The 17,323-nt window shown below is 40.6% G+C and overlaps 1 protein-coding gene across 1 annotated transcript in view; it reads right to left on the bottom strand.

Moving 5' to 3' along the window:
* Positions 1–11,992, bottom strand: part of zfpm1 (zinc finger protein, FOG family member 1) — a 114,746-nt gene extending 102,754 nt beyond the window's left edge. The window contains exon 1 of the mRNA XM_038705090.1: positions 11,457–11,992. Coding sequence (XP_038561018.1) covers positions 11,457–11,496 — 40 coding nt within the window. The 5' untranslated portion in view covers positions 11,497–11,992. The remainder of the gene's footprint in view (positions 1–11,456) is intronic.
* Between the last annotated feature and the right edge of the window lie 5,331 nt (positions 11,993–17,323).

Genomic DNA, 17,323 nt, shown 5'->3' with positions numbered 1-17,323 from the left:
TTATATTAGATGTGGTAAAGGAGTACTCCAGCCATCTAGTATAGCATGTCTATAAAACTACGGGACTAGTACCAGAGCAGCAGGAGGCTGATACTAATTTTTACATCCTAGTAGGGCAAAGCTTCATAAGCTCTGTATCCTGTATTTCTCATCATGCAAACAATAGAATTTTTTGTCAGATCCTCCCTTAATGGATCCTCCCTTTACCACCTTTCTAGACTTTAGAAAGAGAAATACTCCACGTCACAAAATTGAAAAGTTGAGGGCCCCTTTACATTTCAAAATATTCTGCTGTATTTCACATAACACCATTGTATCGATTATATTAGCACTGGCAGGTAAAAAGTTTAGACCAGAAAACCCAAATTATTCTGACCTAAAATATATCAAATTGTGAAATACTGCAGTTTGCATGGCGACTGCACACAACCAAAAGACAATGAATGTCCAGATCACAGAAGTAGCTACATCAGTGGTTCCACACAACTGTAACAACTGGTTGAACCGATATGCGTGGCAAGCAGTTCAAACTAAGAGTTCTCTTGTCAGATTGTTTATGTGAACAGGTTTTACAGGCCTGAAGAGTCCTGCCCTGTTAATCATTGCAACCCCTTGGGCGTTCTTGCCCCCGGGTTGGAAACCACTGGGCTACATGTTGTGTGATGCTGTATAGTGTTTGACAAGCACAAGCCCTCATTGCCACAAAGACTGCAAAATAATTCAAAATAAAGACTAGAATACAAAGAAATATATAAAGAAAGAATACAGTCTACACAGCACAGTGCTGGAACACTTTGAAGAATAATTAAGAGATTAATGAGATTTTGTAGACCTGAGAGCTCTCATATAATTACTTAATAAAAACATGTATGTAGATTTACAGCAATCCAAGCAGAGAGAGTAAATTCCTCTTTAAAATACATTTTGGTTTGGTTTGTTTTTTTACAGTGACTCATTTATAGTAAACGCTGCTATTATGATGTCTTTTCACCTGTAGCACATACCGTATAGTGAATGACAAGTCCAGACCCCCCCCCCCCCCCCCCCCCCCAACCCCCGCCCCACTATACACACACGCACAGCCGGTTAATTGGCAGCTCACTTATCAGTCAGGGAGCCAGAACACCATAGTTTACACAAGCACAAAGCAATCCAAAGGCTTGGATCGCTGCAACACTACTGGCTCACATGACTCATAATGTACACACTAAGACGTGAGAGAGAGGGATACTGAGAGATAAGAGTGGTACGTTACTCATCACTCCCCAACATGGCCCAGGTCAGCCTTATGTTCATAAATGTAATCAAATACACAACCACTCACTTTGAATGGAAAACAAGTTATTTGTGACTTTTATCATCCTCTGTTGGCAGCTGGAAGGAACTGCAACAACAACTGGCTCAGTGTCCAGCGGTCCATAACCGACAGCTGATATATAAAAACAGAGAGGAATAAGAAGGCTAATTCTTAGACCAGAAACAGAGTTTCAAGAAGCCTGAAATGTGTGCATCAATGATAGACAAAGGAGGTCTAGACCGGTGGCTCCTCTCACTGTTAAGGTGGCTCCCAGGAGGCTCCTCCAGCATCTCCTCTTTTTACTCGTATTGTCTCGGGCGCCTACTCACCCTTATCAACTCCTCGCCTCCTATCCTTCCCATTTCCTCCTTCTAACCATCCTCCGCTTCCTCATTCCCTTATTGTCCCTTTCGCTTCATCTTCTGCAGAATTAAATATTATTAATTGATATCAGTTGTCAAGATATACCATCCGCCTGTGTATTATGTGCTTTGTAAGGGTCAGCCAGTTGCACTTCCCCAACACCTCCAGGAGTATGATTAGAATAGAATTGTATGGAAATATAATGGGCTAAATATCCGCAGTTGTAAAAATCATACTTGATTTCAAAAATAACTTTTTAAAATGACTTTTTACAGCAACTATTTTTGGCATTTGTAAACATAACTTATAACTCACTAATATCTTTTCCAGCATTCTTTGCACTGACATATTCTCTTGCACCAACTGTGCCACAGCCCTGGTTATACAGTACAGTATATGTAGCTGTAGTAATAATCTGACCTGTGTATAGATACGTAGAGCTGGACATCAAACTCTTAGCTATGTGTATGAACATGTACGGTATGCACATTTGATCTCCTCACTGTGTCACAGTATCCTGGGCGCTAACAAGAATGGGAATCCAATTCCTTGGAAGTGTCAACATACATGGCCAATAAAGCTGATTTTGAATTTGTTTAATGCTTATGACATTTCACCAGTGATTAAATGAAAGCTGCTAATGAAACGGTTTATGGACTCTTTCTGTCTCTACATTGCAGTGATCTTAAACTTGTCACCGAGGACTAACAACATTCTTGCTTTGGGGGATGTGTTGGGCCCTCTGAGACGGAATAAACAAATGAACTGAACATGTTTCCATCGATCTCTTCCAAGTACTTTATCTTAAATTGGAAACTCCTCGCTACTTATACAGCTGACTAAATAATTTCACTCATCTCCCAGCAACACAAAGGTGTTAAGATAGAATTCAGATAACAGCAAAGGCTACAATTAACACTGTCAATTATTGTAAATTAAATATTAATTAATATAATTAATGCATATACAAATAATAGTTATGTCAGTTTTAACCTAAAACCAACCTGAAACATACAAGTCAACCAGCCAGCAAAAGAATATACATTCTATTTTTCAAAATAAGAGCTGCCCAGTCCAGCTTGTTACTTTTTTTCGTACACATATGATCGTGACAACAATTAAATTATTATATAATTAGGACATATTAATTTACTAATACCTATCACATAAAGAGTATGACATGATGAGTCTGGCACTGTTTTCCATGTTTGTTCACTGTATCTTCAGTATGTTACACAATTTACAGTATTACATGTACACAGGTGTCTATCCATTCTGAGTAGATCGCATTCATTCACGCATATTGTCTCAGATCAATTCTAGTATTAAGGCCTGTATTTCTGATGAAAAACCTCCCTCCACCTTAAACCCAAATGAAAACACTAAAATAATACTATATAATATACTAAAACTTAAGAGATACAATGTTTTCATTGGACAGTGATGACGTGACATGTTAGCATTTGTTCCCCACTTAATGACCGACTGCACAGGGAGCAGGTGCACACGGGGTCAAAGGTCAGTGCAAATGAATGTGTGTGTATTAAGCACTCCATGATCTGTCAGGGAACGGTGGAGTATTGTTCCATTTTGTCAGGCTGCTGTGACCTCTGACCCTTGACCTGCAACTGTTGTCCAATTTCATATTGGTGATCTGGGAGTTCAAACTTGGCAGCTTCAAGCTACAGTTGCATTTATTGTCGGTCGGCCCAGATAAGAGCCGTTGCAAAATATGTGTATGTGTGTGTGTGTGTGTGTGTGTGTGTGTGTGTGTGTGTGTGTGTGTGTGTGAGTGTAAAAGCAGGTCAGGCAGTGTTGTTGTTTGCCCAGGTTGCCTTAAAAGCCCAGAACAGAGCGCTCAGCACAGTAGGAGAAAATGGTCTGTCTTATCACTGCCATTGGGGGGGCCTTGTCATAACACTGGCTGTCTCTTTCTCTCTCACACACACACACACACACACACACACACACACACACACTGTAGAGTGTCCAGAGTCATTCTGACCAGAGATCAGAGCTGCATGGCACACAGCTATCCCACGCACAAATTCTCCTACAACTCCTACAACCACACAGCTGCTTTAGCGATACACCCCAAATAACTGTGATTCTGCCTCTCACTCTTGGCATGCATCTCTGAAACCATTTAAACATCAGTGACACGTGTTGATGAAAATCATACATGAGGACCATCACTGCATCATTACTCTTCAAATCTGTGTTTTCACGCATCGATCGGAGGAGAAGTCTTAGGCTCTCTGGTTACTCTGGTTAAACATCCATCGTCTCTAAAAGGAAGCATGTCAGCCATGAGTTAAGCCCTCACAAAGCTCCCTGAGAAGAGCTGGCAGAGTGGCAATTACTACTACAGCAAACAGTTTGGGCTTAGATTACGCTACTGTTGGTTGGGGTAATGTTTTCTCTCCTCCCTGTTCTACGGAGTCGTCAGCGTCGAGGTTAAGGGTGAAACCGTTTACAACGGCGCTGAGTTGGGGAATCATAATTCACCATGAGGCCGGCCTGGGTAAATAGCAGGAAAGGGCAATAACTCATCCACACACCAAACACAAACGGTGTTTCCTCTGTAACCCTGTCCACTTCCCCCTTTGGTGTTTCTGACCGTGCACACACACACACACACACACACACACACACACACACACACACACACACACACACACACACACACACACACACACACACACACACACACACACACACACACACACACACACACACACACACACACACACACACGCTCGGATGGCCACAATGCAAACACACATTCATGCAAAGAAGCAAACACAAATCAAGAGTCAAGTTCAACAATATGTAGGTCACATGAAAAATATATTATTGAACCATTATGGAAAGTGGATTTTCAGCTTCAAACTTCAACTGACAGCTTTCTCACAGAGAGCCAATCAGGACTGCTTTGACTGCCCACTGAAAACCCAATCATTTCTATGTTTTTAAAAGTGTTCATGGTATTTTGTCCATCCCTGTGCAGATACAATACGTGCATGCAGTAACATGCAGTTCTCACACCAAGCTATCTTATCTCGAGCATGAGAAACGTTGGCGTCCGATACCCAATCAGTCACCATCTAGCTACTTTAATATCTGTCAGTAGAATCAACCCAGAGCGAGTCATCCTGCTGATGCTGTTACTTTCCTCTTTTTCTTCCCCTCCAGCTTACTGTACACTCTTCAAGTGTTACGAAGAAAAAAATTTAAAAAAATAGCACCCTGAGATAATCAACACACACGACGAACACCAAAATTTCCCAACATGTCTCTGCTATCGTACACAGAATCTGCAATGAGTAATATGTGATATTAATTTTAATTAAATTAATCAATGACAATGCTTGTTAGGGAGGAGAGAGAGAGAGGGGAGACAAGGAGAGGAAAGAAGGAGGAGGAGAAGGAGGGGGGGTTGAATGAGTGAGAAAAGATTGAGGGAGAAAAGAAATGCATTCACACCTATCATCTAATTATACAACAACATTAATCCCATTAGGGCTGGAACTGATTGCCAGGGTCCGGACCCTGGCTGCTCCTGCCTGGGCCTGTTGTTATTGCGGCGGAGCCTCGGCTCCTGCCTGCTCCAGCCTGATAACAACTCTTATCACACTTGGCAATCTCTATCTGCACCGGAGATCAGGCCCCGCAGCTTATCGAAAGTTCACATCAAGCTAAAAGCAGAACAAAAAAGGAGGAAAAAAACACAAGGGAAAGCCACCAAGGCGCTGCATGAGTCGGCTGGGTGTGTGTTTGTGTGTGTGTGCTTGGAATTTAGACGGGCTTGTGTGTTTTATTTCACTTTGGCTCACACAGAATGAATTAATCTCACAATTGTGCGTCCACGTAACAACCACGTGACCCAAGTCTGAGCCTTGTCAGACTACAGATAAAAAAAGAAACCCAGTAACACATTCCTTTCACACTGCAGCAACACACTCAACTGGAACCTATCTCAAGTCATTTAAAAAACACCTCTTCTATAAGCTTTAAAGAAGTTTAACTACTATTTTAAGACAGATAAAAAAAAGAGAAGTAGTAGAAGACAAGGAGGAGGAGGTCAGTGTGTTGATTTCCTTGTCTGGTCTCTGCAGGCGTCCTGGTTTGCTTTGAGCTGTGGGAGGCAGCACATTATTCATACTGACCTCTGAGCTCTAGCACTGATGTCATAGGAACCAAGCTCTCTCTCACACACACACACACACACACACACACACACACACACAGCCTAATCAGCAGTGTGGATCTGCAGGGTGTTATCTATCTACCATCAGCAGGCCTCCTTATCAGCCCCAAACATCTTTCTCAGAGGGGTGGGGGAGCGGCAGAGCTGGCTGGGCTCCCATTAAAACACACGACAACACATTCATCTACTAGCTATGTATTCCACACACTTTTTCACTCATTCTCTATCTCTTTCCACCCGCTATCTACCTCTACTGCTCTTCTTGTCCTTCTTATCATCACACTTTTTCCCCCCACTCTCCCTCTGCTTTTCTCTTCTTTTAATTATCTAGAGATCCACCCCTAGCCAATCGCAAACAAAACCACTGACAACAACGCGACAATGCTGGGAAAATGGCATGCAACAGCCAGATGTAATTACAACGTGCCCTCCATCCTCCATCTGTCTTTCTATCTGCCCAACCTCCCATCTCTCTCTCTCTCTCTTTCTCTCTCCCTCTCCCTCTGTCTCTCTTTTGCTTTCTGTGATATCAGCAGAAGCGATCGCCGCCAAGTTTTATCACGTCTCCCATCTCAACCACCAAAATATAAGCCCAGGGATCCAGCCTCAGTGGGCTGCCTGCCTGCCTGCCTCCTATCGCTCCATCAAGGAGAGACGCCTTATCAGGCTGAAAGATCACCAACCGTTGGGGAGGATGACGCACAAAGAGACACAGACAAATATCTATCTCCTACACAAACACCCGCTTCTCCTCAACTATGGGCCTCCAGAAAGCCCTGAACTTAATCCATTGTTGTTGGGGGGAAAAATTGAAAAAGATATCCATGCTATGTCTTACTGTACCATTCTGTGGTGGGGGGATTGTTGTTGTTGTCAATTGTTGCTTTTCTGGTGCTATAAAAAAGTTTTTTCAAGTCAGAGAATCAGGAAGAAAAGCTTCACTCCTCTAGAGCTGCACACTACCAAACTACATCACCAGGGTATAATAGATACATTTTTGGTAAAAGTGCTGATTCAATACCTGAGTTTGGACTGATATTTAAAAAAAGCACTTAATAAAATAAGCAAAATTGTTATTGAAATGAGGAACTTTCTGATCTGCACTATTTTTATTCAACCAATCAGCTTGCTTGACTGGCAGAACACATTATTATGATGCACACGTCACGCCTCTGCAAGCATTTGCCCATTACACTCACTCTGTGTAGGTTTGCATAGATGTTTACGTGTCTCTCTGCAGATAAATAATCAAAGCCATACTCACACCACAGTTGTGTGACCTTTCCCCATGATGTTTCTATCTATGGTGTCGAATCAAAAATACTTCCTCACATTACTTCTCAGATGTTTGTTGCGATGGCCATCCGTTCAGCACAGCTCACTAGCGTCCTCCATTATGCATCAATGAAAAACAATTGCCAAGTTCACTTGTAGGGCAACAAGGTCACATAATCTCTTTGTGACAGCCCTACCTCTTCATTTAACAGATATGTATCTTCAATTCTTCCCTTGGGATGTTAAAAACTGACAAAAAGTCTGTCCAGTCTTCATGAAATATGAATTACCTGTTTATTTCCAGCCTTATGGGCTCACACCCAAAATTTAATCATAACTACGTATGCAAATACAAATGAAAACCAGAACAGGCTTAATTACAGCTCCAAACACACAGCAGAGAAGAGCGGATCAGAAAAAAACAGTTACAATAACTGACTGTATGCTATCAAACTACATCAATGTGTGTGTTAGAATCATTTTCAGAAAGGAAGTTAGAGGTGTGTTTCTGTGATAATGAAACTTGACCCAACAATTGTGCGACATGGCTGGAATTTGTTATATCGGTAACAGCATGGTCAAAACAACATGGTGGACACACTACATTAATAGTAATAGTAGTGGTGATAGAAGAAGCACCCGCAGCCCCCACCTATGCTGAACCCCCACACACCCCAGTCGAACAAAGTCCTTATCACTCCTCACTCTTTCCTATCAAAATGTCTGCCAAATCACAAGAGAGTCACGGGGCTGAGAGCCTGGCTGGCCTCGACCGCAGCCTGGGCCCGGTGCACAGGGAAGCATAGTGGACTAGAAGCACTGATAAAGACGGCCATGACACCGCTGAGACATGCACATGTACACACTCTCTCATACACACCAAGTCTAGCCTGGGTTTATCAGCCCCAGGGTCTGGAATACATCTCCAGGCCTTGCTGCTGGCTTTACTGTTAAGTGCCTACTGGGAGTTCAAAGCTGATAGGCTCTATGGAAACGTATGAAAAAAAAAAAAAACAGGAAGTGACAGACTATATAGACTACTTACAGTGGCACAACAGAGAACCTCATCAAGAGAAATCCTTAATTGTAACCCAGCGGATATGCTTGATCACGATAGATGGCGTCAATGAGTTCAGTGCTATCAGGGGCAAACTATGGAAGAAAGTGAGCAACTTAGTTCTAGTTGTAGAATGAACACCTCATTGTCATGTGGAAAGAGCAACCAAGAGCATTATGTTTGTCAGTCCAGGTTAGCTAGCTAATGCTACTGATCAAACAGTTTGCAGAAGGGCTTAACAATTTGGGAAAAATATTTAAATCGAAACTGTGAATACTTAATACAAGAACTCCAGGTGTGTAGTTGTGATCTATATTGGGGCTGAAAAATATGTAAAAAAAAATAAGAATAAAATCATAATGCGATTATTTTTGACAGATATTAAGGGTGGGATATGTAATTTTTGCATTTCATTTTTCACTGAAAAAAACAAACAAAAATTGATGACGTCATTTTTGCTGGCGTCTGCACCAACCAAACCCACTCCCTTACGTCTGGTGAATATGATTTGTGGCATCACAATGCTTCACTTAGAATGGTATGCTGTGGCCAAAAACCACAGTTACTGAGATTTGGGTAATTGTCATACTGCAATTTCCATCATTTTTCGATTTATTGTTCAGTTGACACTCAGAAATAGAAGTACGGGTGTGTACTTAAAAGGGTACAAATGCTTGTCGCAGGGGAGGTACCCTTTTGAGGGACAATTGTGTACCCTTTAGTGCCGGTACATTTTTGTACCTTATGAAATTGGTAAAATTGTGTACCCTGCAAGACATAAACGTACCTTTTAAACTATAGTACAATAATGTACCCATTAAAAGGGTACTAAAATGTCCTATTAAGGGTACCACCCCTGCGACAAGCTATTCTGGACTTTAAGGAGACAAAAATGTACCATAATTCTCCACACAATAATACTTGACTGTAATAATGACTGTTTATTGACGTCAACGAAAATGTAATTTTCCAGATGAACATGACGTGTATTTGTGGTAATACAAAGTTAATTCATTGCAGATAGTTTTACAAAAAATATGAAACTACACCTACTCTGAAACTACAGAACGCATAGAACAAAAGATACTTTGCTTTGTCCCACGTCTGCATGTACACTATGCATCAACAAAACAGTATAAGCATATTTAGACAAAAAGTAAAAAATATATTTTGGCAGATAATATTTAGACAGAAACACCTCAATGAATCTACCATCAACTAAATGTGTCTAGAGCCTGATGGTGGATTTAGCAGAGTCCAATTGATGACAAGTTTCCTACACAACACCCCAACACACAAAAAAGTCTCAATGTTCAGATTGTGATTAATTTTCAATAAAGAGATGGCTTCAGGGTGTACATTACCTACAACAAAAACATCCGTTGACACCTTTACCAGATAAAGATGACATACGCTGAAGTACTGTATCCTGAAACTGCACATCTTCAATACCAGGTGTGGGTAAGTTATACTAGTTATTTGAAAGGTTCTTCAGGGTTTTTTTTCAGCAATTAGAAATATTGTCTTTGTGTTTTCAATAAACATGCCACCGAAAAGAAAGGTTCGTGGGCATGTACAGGTACAAACAAATCTTGTTTAAAACAATAGTTTTAAACAAGATTTGTTTGTACCAAGCAAGCTAGATAAATGTACCGATAGCCCGCACTCATTAAGCTATTACACTGGCGGTATATTTAACACCACTCCACTTAATGTCCAATAATCATGACGTTCAGAAGTGGCATTGTATACAACTGAATGCTAGGACAGTTGTGGTAATAATAATGTGTATTGTGTATATGTTGTTATAAATAAATAAATAACATAACAGTCACGTCTGGCATTGTCTGACACCAGCCTGACAACCCGTAATGATACTGTTGACAGTTCAGCATTACATTAATAACATTAATGTCAACTTCACAGACTGACAGGACAGACCATTTCACAGCTCTGGATCAGGGGGGTGCTGAGTCAGAGCTTCCAAGGTTTCAAGCTTAAACAACAATATAATGTGTGTGAAAGCTGTCATTTCCACTCAACAACTATGTGCTAGCTATCTGTCTGACAGGGTTCTTCATGTGATTTTGGTAAGAAATGTCAACTGATTAATGTTATATAAAACTGTTTTTTATGTAATGTGATACCATACAGCCTAAACTTCCAAATGTTGCTTCTAGACCCCAGGTTTCAGGGAACACAGTGACACAATCACTGATGACAAGATATTATTATTTGCTCAGAGTGATAACTTACCAAACAAACTGCCCTGCTAAACTCATGGCTTCCAAATAGATACTTGCACACTTTTCTCTTAATCTTTAATCTCCAGTATCACTCTTCATCAGCTCAGAGTGCAACATGCCTATCATCTGGCCTCACAGCACAAGGAGGGGTTAATGACAACATCATTAATATGCTTTTATATCAACTTTGAACATCAGTTACCAGCGATAAACCTTCAGACGGTTTATAAACAGGAAGAAGTCGTCAAGCAAGGAGACCAGCGGAGCGCCAGACCAAGAAAAGGCCTTTCAAACGGCCCTAAGATGCATTATTGAGTTAAAAGGATAGATGAAAAAAAAGATCCAATTGTAAGCAGCTATCAGGCGGAGAGATCAGCCAGGCGGCCTATCTGACGCCCCATCTCTGGAAAAGAGAAGTGAAAAGCCAGGGGGGGGAAATGCAACGGCGGCCTCGACGCTGCCTCAGACAGAAAACAAATAAAAAAGATCCAATTTTAATCTTTATCTGGACTCACATCGGATCACTGCTTTATCTCTGCTCACATCGGCTTTTCATAGAACACTGACGTTTCCACAACAGAATTAAACAGGAAGCCACGGCTACAGTTTTAGCTGCCAATGGACAAAGAATGCTTTACAGGGTAATAAATAAAAACTTTTTTAAAAAATATTCTTGCACAGTCCAGATAGCGATGCTGCCAAAGTGGCGCTTTAATAATTTTGAAAAACTGCCTAAGACAAAGTGTAGGCTAGCCTACATCACTCGGTTACACTGTGAAAATGCTGTAGCTGAAGCTCTAGATGTCCCCTAACAGATTCATAAAACTAGAGCCGAGACAGTCAGCCGTTACAGTTGGTCCACACTACTTATTAACTTTACAGTTAACGCACAGTTCAAAGAAGCGCCGCACACACGCGGCGTCTTCCCAGAGCGCGCGTGGCTCACCACACATTAAGCTACTACTCACAATAACAAAAACAACAATAATGAACTTGTTTCATCCTTACGCTTTATCTGCCGGGGTTTGCTCTGCTTTCTCCGGGACATGGTGGCTCTTCCCTGTGACTATGAGCCCGCTGGGACGGACTGACAGGGAGGCAGAGAAGCGGTCTGGTTCTTCTGTTTTCTGCTTCTTCTCGCGGCGCTCCGATCAGCGACCGGAGACCCGCCTGCACTTTGATATCTTCTGCCACGACAGCTAACGTAGGGCTACCTGTGGCTGAGTCCGCTTGCTTGTTACTGTCCTCCTTCTCCTCTTCCCAAACGTGCCTTCGCTTCACCTTTCACTCCGTTTTCCTGCTAACGTTATTCCTTCGCTGGGCGCGCCGCCGTCGCAACCGCTGGCGCGTCTGTCAGCGAGCACAGTTGCCTGTCTTCAGCTATATTACCGCTGATAAATAATAACAGTTATATGGAGGTCAGCGGAGTGACTGCTATTGTCTTCTGTCAAGTTTCCTCTCGCCGGTCCGCCCCCTTGTCCGCCTGCACTGCCTCTGAACAGGGGAGCCACTTTCAATGGAGCTCGAGCGCTATAGCCAACTCTGCTTACTACTGAGCTGAAGACGCGCCTCTGGAACGCCCCTTACGTCTGACGTATGGCACCGCACTGATCTCCTATTGGCACACACTCATTCCATGTTAAAGCAAGCATTTTTTGATCTGTCAAAATTAAATTAAATAAACACATAACTATACTTCATATTTCAACTGCAAAAGTCATACATATTTAATAACTAAAAATACATCAAATAGATTAATCAATAATAAACCTTCTCAGGGAAGTTTATCAAATATTTTGTATTTAACAGGCACTAAGACATTTTGAGATTACAAGGTAGTGTGTCATTTTACAACACATGGATGAATAATCAATTGCAAGATGTAGTTCCCTTTATGCTACTCATCAAAACAAATATACACTGCTAAATATACATATATATGTATATATTTAAATATATGAACAAACATGTGCACATATGTTATGTGTTTATGTATATAGGTGTATATACTGTATTTACAAAATAAAAATTATATACAGAAAATTGGAATAAAAATATTTTTCATTTTGAGTGTTAAGGATGACTAAAGGAATCTCACAGGGAAGAAGGTGTTCTTAAGTCTGGTGGTAGGACAGCCGATACTCTATACCTGTCTCTCTTCCCAGAAGGCAGCAGGGTGAACACTTACTATTTTATTTATTTATTTTATTTTAATTTTTCACATATTTTTATTTTTTTAACACACACACGCTTACTGTTTTATTTACTTATTTTATTTTAATTTTTAATATATTTTTAATTTTTTAACACACACACACACACACTTACTGTTTTATTTATTTATTATTTAAATTTTTAATAAAAACACACATAGGCTTTAATTACTTGTTTAATGAAATGTATGGGGTTGATTGTTCTTATGTAATTTGTATGATGCTTTGGCAATATTGTTGTTACACATTCATGCCAATAAAGCTAATTTGAATTGAATTGAATTGAATTGTGAACAGGCTGTGGCTGGGTGGGTACTGTCCTTTAGTATCCTTTGGGCTCTGCATAGGCACCTCACCTCACCGATATCACTGATGCTCAGGAGATGGGTACCAATGATCTTCTGAGCAGTTTGAATCACCTGCTGCAGAGCCCTCCGGTCCTGGGCCGTGCACATCCCATGTTAGTGATGTTTCTAGTCAGGATGTTTTCTAGTGTTCTTCTGTAAAAATTCACAAGAACTTGGCACAATGATTTTGCCTTCTGAAGTTTCCTGAATAATTGTCAAATTAAATAGTCACTGAAGTTAATTTGTTTTATCCCTTTATGATATAGTTATTCTAACTGTTTTCTTGTGTTAAAACGTGGAAAGACCAAAAAATATGTAATAAATAAATAATAAATCAAATTTTCAATAAGGACAATGTTTCATATGTCAGAGCAGCTACTAATTGTTGAATTGTGAAAAATCTTGCATTTCCAAATTTTTGTTTATGTAGATGTTCAAATGAAATAGTCTTCTATTGGGAAGTTAAGGAAAGTCGGCATGTATGAAACTCTTGAAAGAATTGAGTTTCGTCCAAATGATAATTTTCTTGTAATTTACCCGAGCAGTATGTATAATGTTGTATATTATTCATAATACAATGTGTAATGCATGCATTGTTGGGTGCTTTCATACTGTACTTTGATTGTTGTTTAAATGTGATACAGACATGAGATTAGCCAGGATTTCCTTTTGGGCTGACGACAGGCTGCTTTGGTTTCCTGCATGGAGAATTAGAAGCATTACAAATGTTTAATAACTGCATCAGACTATGATATATATACTGAGGGTTTAAGGACACACATACATGAATGGAATTTTGTGCATGGACGACAATTTATTGAACTTCCTCCAGTCACTAACATCAATACTACACCATGACCAAAAGGTGAGGGGAAATTAAGTTATTGGGAAATGTATGTTTGGCACCACTTACAAATAAAGTGAGAAAGTTTGAAGTTTGTTTTAAGATTTGTATACCTCCATCACCTTTTGCACTGCACTTCTAAAAATCTCACATTTCCATTGCATAGTAACAAACCAGTGAAGTGAGTGAAATATAATTCAGGGAACCCCCAGTCACTGGTTATGCTATAAAGTTTCATTCCATCCAGGGATGTGAACCAGCAGCCTTTAGGTCACACACTTGCTTTTCCAAATAACATACTGCTTCTCTTTTTTTTCATGGAGAGGAGCTGAATTTGGCTTCTTACCAGCTAAATTAACTGGTGCCACCTAGTGGCCATCTTTCAAATCATGAGAGAACCTCAGAGAGAGAGAGCTTGAGTGTCAAGGGCTTAAAAAACATATCACATGCTTTATGCTCTGCAGAGCTAAACAGTGCAGTAGCATGGAGATTTGCCATACAGGCAGGTTTGGGATTACAATTATGAGACTGGAATGAGATCTATCTTGTGAAGCTCTATTCTACTGGGTTTAGTTAATGACAATAGCAACCACACACCCATGCAAGTATAAAAGAAAACCTCATGTTGTTCTACCACAAACCTCCAGAACAGCTTCAGTGCTCCCTGTCATAGAGTCTTCAAGTTGTGTTGCGATCTGGTGACCACAGCATATGATTCACATAATTTTCATACTTATCAAACCACTCACTGAGCCCTCATTCCCTTTATGAAAGCATCTGCATTCATTATGTTTCTGCACTCATTTATTCAGACGATCTTCAATTTGGCATCAGTTTGTATGTCTCACCCACATCTGAAGGCACCATCTTTATTGGAGTGGCAGCCTGCGCATGACTTGTTGGTTGAGCCTTTCTTGTTTTGTGGCATCTTCTCCAGTCATAAGTTACACAGTATCCACTCTGAATGTTGTACATCATTTTTATGTATGGCAGTGGATTGTACTTTGGAGATTTGTGTCGGTTCCTGGAAATTGTGGCCATTAATACATTTTCTAGATTGTTTGTTTTCACCATGACGTCCAATCTTAGCCATTTATTTTTATCTGGACCATTTTTAATTTTTCAGTGTCTGACGACAGACTGTGGCCAGGTTGTGTTTTGTTAGAATGTGTATATTTTGAAATATAATTTAATTTTTTTTTAAATGCTTTTTGTCACATTGTGCTAAATGAACAAAATAACATGAAAATGTATGCACGTGGAATAGTTATCTACTGCTTATCCCTGCAAAGAATGGCAGATATGAAAACTTCTGTCTGCTTTTCAAGGGCAATCCAGTAAGAAACTTTCATTTTGAGAACATACACTTATTTTTGTTCCATGGGGAGTGATGCAGATTGCAACATAGACACAGTGTGGAAAATCTAAGTAACTAAGTGACACTGAGTCTTACCGAAAGCTGATGTAATTGTTAAATGGTTTCAAAATTCGATATTTATTTTGATCACCTGTATCTGCATATATATTTAAAGGACACTGGAGATCAATGTTACACCCATCACCATGCCTTAAAGCAATTGTTCCCAACCTAGTGTCCCAAAAAGATCTAAGGGATCACCAGATAATTTAAGGAATAAAAGGTATGCATTTTAGTTTAGTGTTTTCTGATTTTTTTCCCTCTAATTTGTGTTTTTTATTGTTATCTTTAGACTGCTGAAGATCCATCAAATGCTCATAACTTTAATCATGAGGTATGATGAAGTAGGTATTGCGTCGCTTTAAGGGTCCACAAGCCCAAGCAACTGGGGACGGGGCACTTAGTCAGGCATACATTTAGTCATGCTGGTGGTCTGAGGTCTCAAAGGACGGTAATAGAATTCACGCCACTATAATGGTCCACATGGAAATATGGGCAGATTTCCATAAAATTTGGCCAAGACAGTTTCCCAGTTAATGTATTGTAATAGGTTTGGTGTATGATCAAATACCTGCAAACTAATGACACTCCCATCAGTACTTTATATTTAGAGTTAATTGGCAAACGTTAGAATATCAACATAAACATAAACCCTAACCCTGCTTGTGGTCCCTATTTTTTTCACCCTGCCCCAAGAGAGTCTTTATGGAACTACTCATATGTGTCGTATACACTCACCTAAAGGATTATTAGGAACACCTGTTCAATTTCTCATTAATGCAATTATCAACCAATCACATGGCAGTTGCTTCAATGCATTTAGGGGTGTGGTCCTGGTCAAGACAATCTCCTGAACTCCAAACTGAATGGCAGAATGGGAAAGAAAGGTGATTTAAGCAATTTTGAGCGTGGCATGGTTGTTGGTGCCAGACGGGCCGGTCTGAGTATTTCACAATCTGCTCAGTTACTGGGATTTTCACGCACAACCATTTCTAGGGTTTACAAAGAATGGTGTGAAAAGGGAAAAACATCCAGTATGTGGCAGTCCTGTGGGCGAAAATGCCTTGTTGATGCTAGAGGTCAGAAGAGAATGGGCCGACTGATTCAAGCTGATAGAAGAGCAACTTTGACTGAAATAACCACTCGTTACAACCGAGGTATGCAGCAAAGCATTTGTGAAGCCACAACACGCACAACCTTGAGGCGGATGGGCTACAACAGCAGAAGACCCCACCGGGTACCACTCATCTCCACTACAAATAGGAAAAAGAGGCTACAATTTGCAAGAGCTCACCAAAATTGGACAGTTGAAGACTGGAAAAATGTTGCCTGGTCTGATGAGTCTCGATTTCTGTTGAGACATTCAGATGGTAGAGTCAGAATTTGGCGTAAACAGAATGAGAACATGGATCCATCATGCCTTGTTACCACTGTGCAGGCTGCTGGTGGTGGTGTAATGGTGTGGGGGATGTTTTCTTGGCACACTTTAGGCCCCTTAGTGCCAATTGGGCATGGTTTAAATGCCGCGGCCTACCTGAGCATTGTTTCTGACCATGTCCATCCCTTTATGGCCACCATGTACCCATCCTCTGATGGCTACTTCCAGCAGGATAATGCACCATGTCACAAAGCTCCAATCATTTCAAATTGGTTTCTTGGACATGACAATGAGTTCACTGTACTAAAATGGCCCCCACAGTCACCAGATCTCAACCCAATAGAGCATCTTTGGGATGTGGTGGAACGGGAGCTTCGTGCCCTGGATGTGCATCCCACAAAGCTCCATCAACTGCAAGATGCTATCCATCAATATGGGCCAACATTTCTAAAGAATGCTTTCAGCACCTTGTTGAATCAATGCCACGTAGAATTAAGGCAGTTCTGAAGGCGAAAGGGGGTCAAACACAGTATTAGTATGGTGTTCCTAATAATCCTTTAGGTGAGTGTATGCTTAAGGTGTGAAGTAGGTTTCAGTGGTGTGTCTTCTGAGCAGGTTGACTTAGAGACCATTGATGCTCTTGTATGCTAGATTAATTGTTTTGTGTCATTTTCTA

Source organism: Micropterus salmoides, unplaced genomic scaffold (genome assembly GCF_014851395.1).
Source record: "Micropterus salmoides isolate LMB-PRFRI ecotype aquatic unplaced genomic scaffold, ASM1485139v1 Ms_hic_scaffold_8, whole genome shotgun sequence".
NCBI classification, from domain to species: domain Eukaryota; kingdom Metazoa; phylum Chordata; class Actinopteri; order Centrarchiformes; family Centrarchidae; genus Micropterus; species Micropterus salmoides.
Note: the sequence above shows the minus strand (reverse complement) of the source record. Positions and strands in the feature narration are given on the sequence as shown.